Here is a 17689-nt window from a genome sequence, read left to right as displayed (position 1 = left end):
GGTATCCAGATAGATCCAGTCTATAATCACGAGGCCTTAAAAGCTGAAACACTTTCATAGAGATGCAACATTACTGGCTTTGAAGACGGAGGAAAGGCCATGAGCCAAGGAATGTGAGTGGCCTTTACAAACTTGAAAAGGCATGAAACAGATTTTCCCCTAGATCTTCAGAAAGGAATGCAGACCTGCTGACACTTCGATTTTAGCCACATGAGACCTGTGTTGGACTTCTGACCTACAGAACTGTAAGGTAATAAATTTGTACTGTTTAAATCACATTTGTGTTAATTTGTTATAATGGCAGTTGAAAACTAATACAGTGGAAAACTGGTAAAAATTAGAATTACGCTTGTGTTTAGGTCAGCATGACACCTGTGTTTATTTCTTAGTTTTCATAACCATACTATGGTTATATAAGATGATAACATTAGAGGAAGCTGGGCAAAGGAAAACTGTGCTATTTTTCCAAATTTTTTATAAATCTAAAATTACTTCATATCGAAAGGAAAAATAATCAAGGATTCCTTCCCTCGTCAGTGTCCTTTCCCCACTCTACCTCATTAACATCCCCTTAAGAAGTTCTCATGTCTTCTTTTTATTTGTGAATTTCCAACCAAGGTTTTAATCCAGTGGTTCCCAAACCATATGTCCACATAAAGACTTGTTCATAAATGTTTATGGCAACTTTATTAATATCCCAAAACTGGAAACAACTCAAATGTCCATGAGTTGACAAATGGTTAAACAAATTTTGGTGTACTCATACAATGGAATAAAAAGTAGCAAACTACTTATACATGCAACAGCATGCATAAATTTGAAAAACATTATGCTAAGTGAAAAAAACTACATACTGCCCAATTCCATTTATGTGACATTGTGGAAAAGATAAAACTATAGGGACAACTCAGATTAGTGGTTTCCAGGGACCGAGGATGAGAGGAAGAGACTGACTACAGAGAGGCATGAAGACATTTTTGGGGTGATAGAAACGTTCTGTATCTCACTTATATTAGTACAGTATACATTTGTCAAAACTCATCAAGCTGTACATGCAAAAATAGTAACTTGTTTTTTGTAAATCACACCTCGGTAAACCTGTTTTGAAAGACATGTTTTAAAACAAAATATGTAAAAAGTTGGACATAAAAGGTTTGAAATAATATAACAAGAAGATAATAAAAATCTGGCATAACAGATTCATGAAAATGAATTTCTAAGAATGTAATTAGTTAATAAAGTATGCTTGTATCTTCCATTGGCCCCCTCTAGCAAATCTTAACATATCAATATGTGTTTTAACATGTTATAACGTATAACACCTATAATATATATTTTATATGTTAACGTAATTATACATAATATAGCATAATAACATCAGTATGTCAACATCAATTAGATCTGATTAATGGATATGTGTTTATTAACTTCTGTGCTTTGTATGTTTAAAAGTTTCATAATAAAAGTTTTAGTTTGCTTAATTAAAAAAGAATCACATTGAATCCTTCTTAAAAATGTAGATCACTGTGCCTTGATCCCAAAAATTATAATATATTAGATCCCAGCTAGAAAAATAATTGTGCTTTATGACAGAAGCTTTCCTCTTTCCTTTTGGTGCTTAAATTTGGGGAAAAAATAAAAGAAAAAAGAAAAAAACCTACTAGGGGATAAACTCTACTGAAACTAAATTATAATGCACTTTACAACTATTTCTTGTTGTTATTCTTGTCATCTACAGTTTCCCTTCCTGTTTGGACTCCCAAATAACCAGAAGATAAACTAAGTAAAATATAAAGACTACAAAGTAGACTTTAATGATTTTAGTTACTCTCCTCCTTTTTCCTTGTTAAGTTTTTAGAATTCTGTTTTAATCTAGTGACTATCTACAAGTTTCTAAGTTATATTAGGAAAGCAAGGAAGGGAATTTTTTATATATGACACAGCTTTTTTTCTCAAGTAATTACAATCCATGATAAAATGAACTACAATATGTAAAATACATGGAGGTTTTTAATTTACTAATAAACTAAAACCTGAAAAGCAAGACTGAAAACAATTTTCACCTGGGTCCTTTCTAGTTGACATGTGGCATTTTCTTATTGTGAATCAGATAACATTTTGAGAAATTGCCATTTAAAAATACTTAATCACTTAGAATTGCTATAACATTGTCTTAATCCCTTGTGTGGTCACTGATGTGAAAAGGTCTCAAGCAGAATTAAAGCAGGGTTTTGTTGCACATCCCTGTATTTTTTGTGTGAAAGGTGATGACATGTTACTCTGTCTCCACTTCTCCCTGTCTTAAGGGAATGCGGCAGTGCTAGGATGCCGGCAAGCATTGTCCCTTACTACCCCCACTGAGGCTTCTGAGAGCAGTTGCATAGCAGCAGTTTTATTTCAGTTACCAGTCATTCCCAGCTAGCTGAGTTCAGTCTTCAGGGAATACTCCAATTTGCAGGTGGCCAACAACTTTAGTTATCATTGTCTTAACATTTACCAAGCTCCAAAGAAAGGCAGTATTTGGCTTTTTCTTTCACTGACAGTTGCTAATTTTAAACCTTATTTTGAAAGAAAATAATGAGTACCAACTAATTAAGTCACTTTAGTTGTATCAATTGCTATGACAATATAGCTTTTTTTTTAATGATGAGCTTTTTACTATTTTAAGAATTATAAATGGTAGCAACAGCATTTCAAAAAATTGGATAGGGTAGGATTTGTTTTGAGTGTTTATTAGTATGCTTTCAGATTAGATTGGTGTCAGAAGGGTGAAATCAGTTTATTTACATTCTTTCTTTCTTTAGTTTCCATTTATTCTGTTGGATTTTTAGAATACACTTAAAGGAACGTTATTCACATTCTTCACATTTTTATAAGGCATGGATATCATAACTATGTAAAAGAGAAAAAAGCATTTTCCTCTTGGCATCCACCTATTTTTAAATTTTATATTTGGATTTTTTTATTTTATACTTAGTAACCACAGAATCAGTTACATGTAAAAGCCATTTCAATAAGGGAATCCTAGGGGCAAATTCTTGTAAGTCAAATGACACACTGATAGTTTTTTGTTTTTTGGGTTTTGTTTTTTGTTTGTTTGTTTGTTTTGCTTTTTTTACCCTCATTTTGAATTGTCATATTACATTTCTGGCTATTTATGATAAGTAATTCTATAATAAGGTATTTGTAGAAGTTACATATAATACATATGGTGAAAATAAGTTATGTTATAACACTTAAAGTATTTAATGGGGCACTAGAGTGTCGAGAATTCATATAGAACAGTGGTTAAAAAGAAAGGGTTCCAGTGTGAGGTTGCCTACGGTCAAAGTTCTCCTCTGCCATTTAGCATCTGTGTGAACTTGGGAAAGTCATACACCTTCTGTATTAGTCTGTTTTCACACTACTATAAAAAATTACCTGAGACTGGGTAATTTATAAAGAAAAGAGGTTTAATTGACTCACAGTTCCACAGCCTTAACAGGAAGCATAACTAGGAGGCCTCAGGAAACTTAACAGTTATAGCGGAAGGAGAAGAAGGACATTCTTCACATGGAGGCAAGGGAGAGCAAGGGGTGAAGTGCCACACTTTTAAACCATGGGAGGTGGTGGGAGAAGATTGGATCATGGGGGAGGATTTTTCCTATGCTGTTCTCATGATAATGAGTAAGTGAGTTCTCAGATGATCTGAGAACATACTGTGTACATTTTTTCAGTTCTGAAAGCAATTTTTGAGCCCCCACGAAATACCAGATATCAAACCTACCCTGGAAACACAAAGATTGCAGCATTTAGTGAGGATGACAAATAAGTGGGCATGCACTGTCCTAAATGTAAGGCTAGCTCTCTATAAATGCTTGGCAGCACTGAGGAGGAGCGAGCCTGTAATCAAGAGCAGGGTCAGGGCATGTCAAAAAGACAACCCAGAAGAGATTATTCCTAAACTCAATCAGAAAGGATGATCCAGCCAGGGAGAAGGAAGAGAATACGAGCAGTGGCAAACATACATGGTGAATATAGAGAATTACAGGTATTTTGAGTTAGTAGAGGATAAAGTATAAAGGGGAATGACCAGGGATCTGGCTGGAATGGTTAAGTAGTTACCAGATGATACTATATCCTACAGGCAGAACTCTTACCAGGGCCATTCTTAGCTGCTTTTAGGTACCTTTGGGTTAATTACACATACCTTGATCAGTCAGATGCATCCAGGGAAGAAGGATTGCATGACACAAAGCATAGTGACCTGAAACTGTAAGGAATTGTTCAGAAGGGACAATGGGCAACTGGGCATGACATGTACTTTGTTGTTTCTCAGAAGAGGATAATGCTGGAAGGCTCAGTACATGGTTGGTCTAAAATGGAGGGATAGTAGAAACCAAGCCAAGCCAAGCTTGGAAACAGTGAATTTTTTGTGGTTTCATCCTATACAGCTATGTGGTCTTCCTAAAGAGCTTTGTCATGGCACCAGGAAGATTGACTTAAACATTGTTTTAATTCTTATTTTTGATAACTAATCATTAAAAAAATGGAAAGTGTTGGTAAATAAATAGCTTCAGATGATTAGCTATGGAATCTAGGGAGAAGGAAAAGAGAACAGGAAAAAAACAAGGGACAGGGAGAAAATGAGGTGGCCTAGAAAGTGGAGGTTGAAAATGAGGTGGTCCAGAAAGTAGAGGTTTCTAGGTTGAAGAATAGGTTCTTGTGGAGAAAGAGATATATGAAAGACATGTGATTAGGGAGAAAAATCAGAAAAAAATTACTGTTTAAGATATCTGAGATGGAGGATCTCTGAATGATGATAAGATCTAGTGTGTAGATAAAAGAGTGTGTGGCTGAAATGTAGAAGAATGAAGCAGGATCCTCATCTCTCACCTTATACAAAAATCAACTCAAGATGGATCAAAGGCTTACATCTGAGACCTGAAACCATAAGAATTCTAGAAGATAACACTGGAAAAACTCTTCTAGACATTGACTTAGGCAAAGAGTTCATGACCAAGAACCCAAAAGCAAATGCAACAAAATCAAAGGTAAATAGATGGGACCTAGTTAAACTGAAAAGCTTCTGCACAGAAAAATAAATTAGAATCAGTAAATAGACAACCCACAGAATGGGAGAACATGTTTGCAAATCATGCATCTGCCAAAGGACTAATATCCAGAATCTACAGGGAACTCAAATCAGCAAGAAAAAAAACAAATATCCTCATCAAAAAGTGAGCAAAGGACATGAATGCACAATTCTCAAAAGAAGATATACATGGCCAACAAATATGAAAAAAAAATGCTCAACATCACTAATTATCAGGGAAATGCATATCAAAACCACAATGAGGTACCACCTTACTCCTGCAAGAATGGCCATAATTAAAAATAAAATAAATAACAGATGTTGACGTGGATGTGGTGGAAAGGGAACACTTTTACACTGCTGGTGGGAATGTAAACTAGTGCCCCCACTATGGAAACAGTTTAGAGATTCCTTAAAGAATTAAAAGTAGAACTGCTGTTTGACTTAGCAATTCCACTACTCGGTATCTACCCAGATGAAAAGAAGCCATAGGAAAAAGACACTTGCACACACGTTTATAGTAACACAATTCGCAATTGCAAAAATATAGAACTAGTCTAAATGCCTATCAACTGAGTGGATCAAGAAAATGTGGGGGGGGTATGTGTGTATACACACACACCATGGAATACTCAGGAACTATATATATATATACACATACATACATTCACACACACACACACACACACCCACACACACCACAGAATACTACTCAGTCACAAAAAGAAACAAAATAATGGCATTCACAGCAACCTGAACAGAGTTGGAGACCATTATTCTAAGTGAAGTAACTCAGCAATGGAAAACCAAACATTGTATGTTTTCACTTATAAGTGGGAGCTAAGCTGTGAGGACACAAAGGCATAAGAATGATATAATGAAAAAAAAAAAAGAATGATATAATGGACTCTGGGGACTTGGGAGGAAGGGTGGGGCGTGAGGGATAAAAGGCTACACATAGGATATGGTCTACACTGCTCGGATGATGGATACACCAAAATCTCACAAATCACCACTAAAGAACTTTTCCTTTCAATCAAACACGACCTGTTCCCCTAAAACTATTCAATAAAAATAAAAATTAAATTTAAGAAAATGAGTGGGTGGAGAGACGACATGCAAAAATGGCACACCTCAGGTGGCTGAAGGAGAGAATGTATTTGGTGTCTGCCATATCTTTGCATCCTTCAGTGACACTTTTGTTCTTGTCACTGATCTTTCTGGCAAAGCAACCATCTGTCATGTGACTGGTGAGATGAAGGTAAAGGCAGATCCAGATGAATCCTCTCCATATGCTGCTATGTTGGCTGCCCAGGATGTGGCCCAGAGGCGTAAGGAACTGGTGACACTGCCCTACACATCAAACTCCAGGCCACAGGAGGACATAGGACCAAGATGCCTAGACCTGGGGTCCAGTCAGCCCTCAGAGCCCTTGCCCCCTTGGGTGTAAAGATTGGGTGGATTGAGGATGTCATCCCCATCCCCTCTGACAGCATCCACAGGAAGGGGGCTTGCCATCTGTGAACAAGACTCCTCAAAATATTTTCTGTTAATAAACTGCCTCATGTTAAAAAAAAAAAAAAAAAAAAAAGCAAGTGTCAGAGGGGAGGATACTGAGTAATGGAGTCAAGGATGAAGCTAGGGTACCATACATCACTATTGGTTATTTTCTAGCATGGTGTTAAGAGACAGAAATATTACAAGCTAGGAGTTAAAGTTCTTAATGAACAAAGGAAAGTGAAAGAGAGATGAAGAATCCTAAATCAAGATGGCATGTACTTCAAAAAATATGTATTTACTCCACGATTTAATGGAATATCAGTTTGGAAACAATGATGGTAAGCTAGATAAAGTCCAGCTACCTCTTCCTGAGTACCATTGAATATTGGGTAATGGAGAACGAAAAACTTCAACTAAATAGGGCTCTGGGAAAACAGTTTCTCAGGTTAAAACTATGCTTCACTTACGTCAAGGAGACAGCAACAAAATTTTAAAAGGTTTCACTACTTCCATGAAGTGTTACTGACCATTCTCTGCCATCTTAACCTTTTCCTTATCTGTGTTCCTAAATCGGCCATAATTTTATGTATATATTTATTGAGGACTTACTAAAGCTTAAACACTGTGGTAGATGTTAAGGTAAATACAACACTATACCATCCCCTCAGAAGTTTAAATGCAAGATTTCTTGTTTCCGGATAGGAAAGCCTCAACTTTAATTTATAAATTGCTGGAGGCTTAGTGTGGCCAAGTCTGAGAGAGAAAAACTGCAGGAGTATTCATTAATGGGGAGGCCACAATTTTTAGAAATTTTACTCCTGGAGTCCTACCAGGTTCTCACAGTGAATATCTGAGAAAATTTCCCTCATTTTTCCAACAGGGAGTGGGAAAAGGAGCTGCTTTGAAATGCACCAGAGCATTCTCTTTTTCTTTTTGTTTCTTTTCATTTCCTTTTTCTTTTAAGATGAAGTCTTGCTCTGTCTCCAGGCTGGAGTGCAGTGGTACGATCTCTGCTCACTGCAACCTCCACCTCCCAGGTTCAAGTGATTCTCCTGCTTCAGCCTCCTGAGTAGCTGGGATTACAAGCACATGCCAGCATGCCTGGCTAATTTTTGTATTTTTAGTAGAGACGGGGTTTCGCCATGTTGGCCAGGCTGGTCTTGAACTCTTGACCTGAGGTGATCCGCCCACCTCAGCCTCCCAAAGTGCTGGGATTACAGGCATGAGCCACCGCACCTGGCCTATTCTGCTTTCCTTAAGAAAGTCTGCTCTCAGAAGAAACTAACCAGAGCCTAACTGATAAGAAGGAAGGGAAATTACTCAATTCCAGTCCTCTCTAGCTTTCTTTCTTCTACCTAAATGGAGTGGGTGGGGTGAGAGGCACTGAGAAGCACTTGTGAAGTTCACAGTCCAGAAACAGAGACTCATTAAAAAACTGAGATCTAATCACAGGACTTCAGAATGTTTTCCCCCACCTTACCACTACATTACTAAAGGCTTGTTTACTGCAGTTCTTTCACCTAGTACATCATATCCAGCTAGCAAGAAAAAAAATTACAGAACATGCTAAAAGGCAGAAAACACACTTTAAAGACACAGAGTAAGCCTCAGAACCATCCTCAGACAGAGGAAGCATCAGAACCAACCTCAGATAATATTGAAATTATCGACCAGAAATTCAAAACAATTATGATTAATATACTAAGGGCTCTAATGGATAAAGTAGATAGCATGCAAGAACAGATGCGCAATATAAGAAGAGAGAGAGAAATTATAAAAAAGAACCAAAAGGAATGCCGGAAATCAAAAACACTGTAGCAGAAATGAAGAATGCCTTTTATGAGGATATTAGTAGACAGGACACAATTTAGGAAAGAATCTCTAAGCTTGAGGATATCTCAGTAGAAACTGGCAAGACTGAAAGCAAAAAAAAAAAAAGACTGCAGAAAAAAACAAAAATGGAACAGACCCAGAGGAACCTTAAGTACATATTACTAAGTAAAACAAGGCAATCTAAAAATGCTGCAGTATGATTCCAACCACAGATGCTCCTTGACATACAATGGGGTTATGTCCCAATAAACCCATCGTAAGTAAAAAATATCCTAAATTGAAAACTATTTAATGTCCTGATAAACCCATCATAAATCAATAAAATTGTTCAAACCATCTTAAGTGGGGGACTATGTATGACATTCTAGAAAAGGTAAAACTGGAAATCAGTAAAAAGATCACTGTTTGCCAGGGGTCAAGATGTGGGAGGTGTTGAGGGATGAATAGGCAGAGCACAGAGGATTTTTTTCAGTAGTAAATATTCTCTGCATAATACTGTAATGGTGGATGCATGTCACCGTTCATTTGTCCTAACCCATAGTATGCACAACACCAATAACAAATCCTAAAGTAAACTGTGGAATGTGGGTGATGATGATGTCAATGTGTAGAGGGTAGGAGAGGAATACTGGAAATCTTTGTATCTTCTACTCAGTTTTGCTGTGAATCCAGAACTAAGTTAAGAAGTACTCCCTTTGCTTCTATCTTCTGAAAGACATTGTAGAGAATTGGTATCATTTCTTCCTTTAATGTTTCATAGAATTCACCAGTGGAACCCATCTGGGTCTGGTGTTTCTGTTTTGTAAGGTTATTAATTGTTGATTCAATTTCTTTAATATATATAGGCCTATTCATATTGTCTATTCCTGTATAAGTTTGGCAGATCGTGTCTTTCAAGGAATTAGTCTGCTTCACCTAGATTATCCAATTTGTAGACATAGAGTTGTTCATAGTATAGACATAGAGTTGTTCATAGTATTCCTTTTTTATCATTTTAATGTCTATCGGACATGTTGTGATGTCCCCTCTTTTATTTCTAATATTAGTCATTTGGGTCCTCTCTATTTTTTTCTTAGTTAGCCTGGCTAGAGACTTACAGATTTTTTTTTTAATCTTCATAAGGTACCAGCTTTTTATTTTATTGATTTTCTCTATTGATTTATTGTTTTTAGTTTCACTGATTTATGAACTAATTTTTATTTCTTTTCTTGTGTTTTCTTTGGATTTAATTTGCTCTTTTTTTTTTTTTTTTCTAGTTTCCTAAGGTACAAACTTAGTATTGGGTTTAGATCTTCCTTCTTTTCTAGTATATGCATTCAGTGCTATAAATTTTCCTCTTAGCACTGTTTTCACTGCATCCCACAAAATTTTGATGTTATGTTTTCATTTTTATTTTGTTCAGTTCAAAGTATTTTTAAATTTCTCTTGAGATTTCTTCTTTGATCCATGTGTTTAGAATGTTGTTTAATCCCCACATATTTTGGGATTTTTCTAGTCATCTTTCTATTACTGATTTCTAGTTTAATTCCATTGTGGTCTGAAAGAACACATTGTATGATTTCTATTCTTTTAAATTTATTAATGTATGTTTTATACCTAGAATTTGATCTGTCTTGATGAATGTTCCATATAAACTTGAGGAATCTATATTCTGCTGTTGTTGGATATAAAGCAGTCTATAGATGTCAATTATATTCACTTGATTAAATGGTATTTTGGAGTTCAACTATGTCCTGACTGATTTTCTGCCTGCTAGATCTGTCCACTTCTGATAGAGAGGTGTTGCAATCTTCAACTATAATAGATTTATTTATTTCTCCTAGCAACTCTTACCAGTTTTGCCTCATGTCTCTTAACACTCTGTTATTAGGCATATACACATTAAGGCTGTCTTCTTGGAGAATTGACCCCTTTATCATTATATAATGCCCTTCTTTATCCTTGGTATGCTTTCTTGCTCTAATATCTGCTCTGTCTGAAATTAATATAGTAATGCCTGCTTTCTTTTGATTAATGTTGGCATAGTACATTTTTTCTCGCCATTTACTATTAATCTTTAGGTGCCTTTATCTTTAAAGTGAATTTATTGTAGATGATATATAGTTGGGTCTTGTTTTCTGATCTACACTGACAATCTCTTTTAACTGGTATATTTAGACTGTTGACATTCAAAGTGATTATTGATTTAGTTGGATTTCTAACCATATTTGTTAACTGTTTTCTGTTTGTTGCCTTTGTTCTGTGTCCTTATTTTTGTCTTCCATTGTTTATAAACTTTCATGATTTTGTTGAGTGATTTCTTTGATTCCATTTTCTCTCCTTTCTTAGCATATCAGTTATTCTTATTTTTTAAAAAATTTAATGGTTTCCCTAGAATTTGCAATATAAATTTATAACTAACCTAAGTTCACTTTCATGTAACACTATACAACTTCATAGATAGTATGAGTATCTTATAATAAAATAATCTTAATTCTTCCATCTTATCATTTGCATAATTGATACTCATTTCACTTACATATAAGTATACATAAGAATATATATTATATACATAAGCATACATAATTGAATGCATTGCTATTATTACTTTGATATTAAATCAGTTAAGAAAAATAAAATATTTTATTTTATTTTCACTTATTCTATACTCTTCCTTTTCTTATGAAAGACCAATTTCTGAACTATATTGTTTTCTTTCTCTCTAAGGAACTTCTTTAAACATTCTTTGCAAGGTTGGTCTACTGGCAAAAAATTTCCTCAATTTTTTCATGTATGTGAAAGCTTTATTTCACCTTCACCTTTGAAGGATAGTTTTGCAGGTTATAGAATTCTAGGTTGGTAGTTTGGGTTTTTTTTTTCTTCTCAACACTTTAATATTTCACTCCATTCTCCTCTTGTTTGTATAGTTTCTGAGGAGAAGCCAAATGTAATTCTTATTTTCGTTCCTCTTTGATTTTCTGTAGTTTGAAAATTACATGCCTCAGTGTAGTTTTGGCATTTTGGGGTTTTTTTCTTTTGGGAGATTTTGGGGGGTTTCTTGACATCTATGCTACTTAGTATTTTCTGAGCTTCCTGGATCTTTGGTTTGGTATATTAAGTTGGGAAAATTCTCAGTCATTATTGTTTCTGATTTTCTTCTGTTTCTTTCTCTTTTCTTTTTTTGGTATTCCCATTATACACATTATGCCTTTTGTAGCTGTCCTTTAGTCTTTGGATATTCTTTTCTGGGTTAATTTTGTTTGTTCTGCTTGCTTTTCTGTTTTGGATGTTTGTATTGATATTTCCTCATGCTTAGAGAGAGATTCTTTCTTCAGCCATGTCCAGTCTACTAATAAGCCTGCGTTTAAATTTATATTTAGTGTCTAAATTCTGTATTAAGTGGCAATTTCCTTGAGAGCAGAGTTTGTTTATCTTTGATTTCCTTACAACTCTTAGTAGAGTTCTCTATAACAAATATACATAAATTTTATTAAATACATGTATCATATTGTGTCATATGAGGTATATATGTGCCATAAAAAGGTAGAATTAAATTACTAGATGAGTGAACATCTACTAATAGTGTCTCAGTCAAATGCTTAACTATATTTTCATTAGAAATGTATTTATGTGGCTGGGTGTGATGGCTCAAGCCTGTAATCCCAGCACTTTGGGAGGCCAAGGCAGGTGGATCACAAGGTCAGGAGTTCAAGACCAGCCTGGCCAATATGGGGAAACCTTGTCTCTACCAAAAACACAAAAATTAGCTGGGCATGGTGGCAGGTACCTGTAGTCCCAGCTACTCTGGAGGCTGAGGCAGGAGAATCACTTGAACCTGGGAGGCGGAGGTTGCACTAGGCCGAGATCACATCACTGCACTCCAGCCTGGGTGACAGAGTCTGAGACTCAGTATCAATAAAAAAAAAAAAAAAAGAAAGAAATGTAATGTATTTATGTCTGATTTTTGGTAGACTTCTTGGCCTGAATCTCAACCTAGGTTTTTGAACCAATGCTAAACAATCCTATTACAGTTCTGTAAACTTAAGTCTGGCTTGCTGACTACATTTATTAGCAAATGTGGTGACTCATTCTGATTGAGTCATAGAAAATAGTGTATAAAACCTTTGCCTTTATGTACTAATGACTATGACTAATGACAGTGACTCTCCCTAATGACATCAAGATTGTACAGTTGACTCTTGAATAACATGGGGGTTTGTGCAGTTGAAAATTTGCATGTAACTAGAGAAAAGAAAGTGTCATTGAGAAAATCATAAGGAAGAGAAAATATACTATTTACTATTTATTAAGTGCAAGTGAATCATGAAGATCTTCGTCCTCATCATCTTCACATTGAGCCTTTCCCCCTAACCTCCAGTCAATTTCTACATACCTATAATAAGCTGCAGTAAAAAACAGTAAAAACAGGTCTATATGATATATACTAGGAGTTTTTGCACTTACTCCTTGGGTGACAAGAACAATAGGCTATAACATTATAAGTATTTTCTTTCAGTAATCTGAATAGTTCTGCTTCTGATTTGAGTAAGTTTCCATTTTTCTCTATTGAAAGGAGCAATGTCTACATGTTTAAAAAACAGTTGACTTGGTAAAGCACTGTGGTAGCCAATACTGATGTTCACCAAATACTTTCAGTTCCCTTTCAGAGTACCTGGTAGTTGTATGTATATCTTCTCCCATTGAAGTTAGATATGGTCATGTGATTGTTTTGTCAGTGAAATGAGACCAGAAGTTACATGAAGCTTTAAGAGCTAGTACATGTACATAATTTGCTATTTTACCTTTATCCTGCTGCAAAAAACTGTAGAAGTGCAGATACGGAGCCTCCCTTAGCCTAAGTTCCTGAGTAACAACAGCCTAGACAAGATCCCACCCCCTCAGTTGACCTGCTCGTGGACATGTAACATATTTTATGCCACTAAGATTGCGAGAATAATTAGATAAGCATAACCTAGCTTATCCTGATTAAGATAGCCTTCACCCCAAAACAGCAGGCTTTGGTAGTTACTAGAGGAATATAAAAGATTTGATGTGCTAATATTGGCCTAGTATTTCTTTTTCTTCCTTACAGAAATGTTTATTTTACACAGCTTATATAAAATGATATTCATCTCAAGGTAATTAGAGTCATTCTCCATGTGACAAAATATTTTTCTTTGAATTAGAATCTTTGCTTGAGAAATTTTATTTTATTTATTTATTTTTTTGAGTTAGGGTTTCATTCTGTTGCCCTGGCTGGAGTGCAGTCAGCCATCACTCACTGCAGCCTTGAACTCCTGAGCTCAAGCATTCCTCCCACGTCAGCTTCCTGAGTAGCTGGGAGTAAGGCATATGCTACCACGGCTAGCTAAGTTTTTTTTTAATTTTATTTTTGTAGAGATGGGATCTTGCCACGTTGCCCAGGCTGGTCTTGAATTCCTGGCCTCAAGCTATCGTCTCGGCTTAGCCTTTTCAAAATGCTGGGACTACAGATGCGAACCACTGTGCCTGGCTGAGAAACTTTAATATGCTTCTATAAGACGTTTTTTCACCTGCCAGTGATAGAATTGTAAATTTCTTGAAAGTAGTGACCATCATCATTCATTTTTGCATTTAACCTTTTATTCAACAAATTTTTGTTGAGTGCTCATTATTTGCCAGGTACAGAGTCTAGGAAGATGTTCAGGGAACTCTGGATAGTTTGGTAAAACTGGCAGGCAGCAGGCAGGGCCAAAGACCGTAAAGCACTTTATTAACAAAGTTAACGTCTGGATACTTTAACAATTTCATAAGTGATCCATACTTCACTTTAAAATAATTTAGCCACATTCAGTACTTAAGTTTACAATGCCATATTCAAGGTGACATAGACCAAGTTTTAATGCTTCTGAGACCACCAGTATATAATATTTTACAACTTAGTTAACTCCTTTTTACATATCTTAGAGCTACGCTTTTTCTCTTCTATCAGTATCTTTTAATTCCTCCAATGTGCCAAGTACCTTCTCACCTGGGGATCTTTGCACATGCCATTTTCTTTGCCTGTTTTCCCTTATTTTAGGAAAGCACTGGATGTCATTTCTATTGAAATTGCTGGTACCATCTTCATAGAAAGAATATATTTGTCTATGGCTGGTACCATCTTCATAGAAAGAATATATTTGTCTATGTTAGCTTGTTGTGCTTTTAGAAATCTACCAGTAAAATAGGAAGTTCTTCTCCCATAGCTAATGTAAAAATTGAGAAATAAGAAATTAGGTGCTGTCAGAAAGTTTAATTATCTCAGTTATCACAGAAGAAAATTTTCTCATCACATTGCCAGGTGGTTTCAAGCAACTATTATTTACAAAATTAAAAAACTTAAAAGCTAGGTTCTATTTCTGGTCTTTACTGTAAAAATCTAAATACCTTTTGCAAAGGTAGTGTGGAAGAATAAGGTTCCCTTTTCGTTCTCTCTCCCATCATCTTCTGCCTTTCCTTCTAGGGATTCTTCAGCAAGCGCCTGAAAGGCTCCATCAAAAGGACCAAAAGCCAGTCAAAGCTTGACAGAAACACGAGCTTTCGGCTCCCATCCCTTCGCAATACAGATGACAGGTAGGAGGTTAACTTTCTTAAAACAAAAAAAGCAGTTTGAGAGTGAATTTTGTTAAGGCATTTTGGTCTTTTCTGAATTTGAATCAATGACAAATAGAAAAATACAATAAAAAAGTGACTTTTATGTCTTGTTCATATTAAGGCAAGATACAAAATATTGACTCAACTACTCAGCCAGTTTAAGAATCTTATAATATTGGAGAGTTTGTTAAGCGGTTTCTATAGAATCAAGTTATAATGGTGAGAGGTGTATCATTTATTTTGTTTTTGGTAGAATGACTATAAAGAATAATGATTTATGATAGCTAAAAAGTTTCAGCACTGTCACGGGATGCTTCATACTGTTGTTATCTTGTTTCATCTTTATAATAACCCTATATGATAAATGTTATATCATCACCATTTGATAGATGAAGAACCTGAAGCACAGAGAGGTTAAATGATCTTACCCAGGGCTATGGTATTTGAACTTGCGCAGTTTGGGTCGAGTCCCTGCTTTTTACTGCTACATTCTGTATGTACAGCATATGAAATCGGCCTTGTTGGTTTGTAATTACAACTAGAAGACATGTGCTGAAAAGGAAGCCTGGATGGATTTCAATAATTAGGACCACTAGCTTGACTAATCCTCAAATGTACAGCTCCCTAAGGGTGATACCCTTTGAAAACCATTGAATGTGTGCTAACACATTTTTGACACGTTATGTCTCCATAATGTTCAAAATTTTGGAAATAGTGCTTGTGGTATCGGCATTAGCACATCATTATCGCCACCAGTATTTATTAAGTACTTATTCTATGCCATACATGTTAAATGTAGTCTCTCATGTAATGCATCAACCCCAGATACTATTATTGTCATTTAAAAGATGAGGAACTGAGGCATAAACAGTTTGAGAAACTTGCCCAGGGTCACATAGCTAGTAAGTAGTAGAGCTGGGCTTTGAACTCAGGTCTGCCTCTCATATGTGATACTCTTATTTATGGGTTTTGTTTTGTTTTGTTTTCAGTAAGTGACTTTGTTTTCAGTTATCTACCTGGAAAACAGAAATAAAATTATAGATTTGCCAAGCAGATGATTACTGTCTTTATTTTGTAAATGAAGGGACTTGATGAGGGACTATTGCTTTATTAGCTCTTCTTGAACCAAATTAAAGGTGCTCTGTGAAATTTGCAAGTCAGCCCAATTTGCAGTATGTGTATTTATGTTATTATTATCTCTTTTATACTTCTTTGTTTTAAGGTAATCATAAAAAATGATTTTTAAAATACTTTTCTTAGTTTCCTATTATTCTATCATTTTCATAATTCCAGGAAATCAAAGCATTTTATGAATATCTCAAAAAAATAGAATAGTAATTTTTTTCAGATTTTTGATTCTTAAGAACAAATATGTTGTGCAGCAAATAAAACACTCCCAATTCAATAGCCAGTGTCTTAAACTCTGCAACATCATATGGAAACTTGGGAGACAAGACTTTTTTTTTATAAGCTTACCTTATTTTTTAACCTTGCACTAAATATTTCCCTCTTCATTTCAAACAAAGAGCTCTCTCCTATTCCGTTTTGTTTTAGGTTGCCCATGGGAACTGCTTGATTGAATTACCAAGAGATTATATTCTCCCAGAGTTTCTTGTTTTGCTATTATATAGTTACTATATTTTTAGCCTTTCCAGTAATCTAAATGTATTATTTGTGACTTTTATGCTGTTATGCTTTAATCAATAGCAAAGTCTTTCTTAAGTACAGCACAATAAAAAAGTGCTAGTAAATCTCAAATGTTAAGTAACCCTTTTAATTTATCAACTCCATTTGAATAGCAGAGGTTTTCTGTACAGATATTTTTCAAAAAAACTTTATTTTTGTATAGGGATGTACTCAATAGAGCTTGAATGTGTTACCATTTTTAAAAGAAGAGTCTTGTCTTCAGATCATGTGAACACTCAGAAATAGAGCTAAGGTACAAGATATTGATCAGCTGAGTTCTTTGAATTAGTGGCCTTATAGGTGTGAACAAGTATTTTCTGAAGACCTCTGATTTTCTTGGTTCAGATGCATCAATTGCTGAAGTCAACCACTTCTTTCAAAATGGTATACAGATCGGGCATGGTCACTCACGCCTGTAGTCCCAGCACTTTGGGAAGCTAAGGCAGGCAGATCACAAAGTCGGGAGCTCGAGACCAGCCTGGCCAATATAGTAAAACCCCATCTCTACTAAAATTACAAAAATTAGCTCTCCTCTCTTCCTTTCTCCGCCATCGTGATGTGTGCTTTACTCCGATTCTCGCCATGTCTTCTCACAAGACTTTCAGGATTAAGCGATTAAGCGATTCCTGGCCAAGAAACAAAAGCAAAATCGTCCCATTCCCCAGTGGATTCGGATGAAAACTGGTAATAAAATCAGGTTCAACTCCAAAAGGACATTGGAGAAGAACCAAGCTTGGTGTGTAAGAAATTACACATGCGATGGCACACATATTTATGCTGTCTGAAGGTCACAGTTGTGTTACCAAATCAAGCTGAAAAATGTCACCGCCATCTGGAGAAGTTTGAACAGTTTCCTTTCTGTATCTGTTATGAAGGCATTAGTTAGTATAACCCACAGTGCTTCCATTATTCATGTTAAAAAAAAAAAAAAGTAGAAGGTTTTGGTTGCCTGGGTTCAGTAATAAATATGTGAGACCTTTCACTTCTTAAAAAAAAAAAAAA

General features: G+C 35.5%; 1 protein-coding gene and 1 long non-coding RNA gene across 9 annotated transcripts in view; both read left to right on the top strand.

Moving 5' to 3' along the window:
* Positions 1-17689, top strand: part of RASAL2 (RAS protein activator like 2) — a 371400-nt gene that overhangs the window by 294827 nt on the left and 58884 nt on the right. For all 8 annotated transcript variants that reach the window (XM_032291299.1, XM_032291298.1, XM_032291297.1 and 5 more), the window contains one exon: positions 14871-14980. In XM_032291299.1, the coding sequence (XP_032147190.1) occupies positions 14871-14980 (110 nt within the window). The remainder of the gene's footprint in view (positions 1-14870; positions 14981-17689) is intronic.
* Positions 3452-5076, top strand: LOC116560098. The gene is made up of 2 exons (XR_004272784.1): positions 3452-4630; positions 4661-5076. It is a non-coding gene; the product is annotated as an uncharacterized LOC116560098 (long non-coding RNA).

The sequence above is a fragment of the Sapajus apella genome, unplaced genomic scaffold (assembly GCF_009761245.1).
Source record: "Sapajus apella isolate SASKATOON/1434 unplaced genomic scaffold, GSC_monkey_1.0 scaffold25, whole genome shotgun sequence".
In the NCBI taxonomy this organism is placed as follows: Eukaryota; Metazoa; Chordata; class Mammalia; order Primates; family Cebidae; genus Sapajus; species Sapajus apella.
The sequence above is the reverse complement of the archived record's forward strand: the minus strand, read 5'-3'. Positions and strand labels throughout refer to the sequence as shown.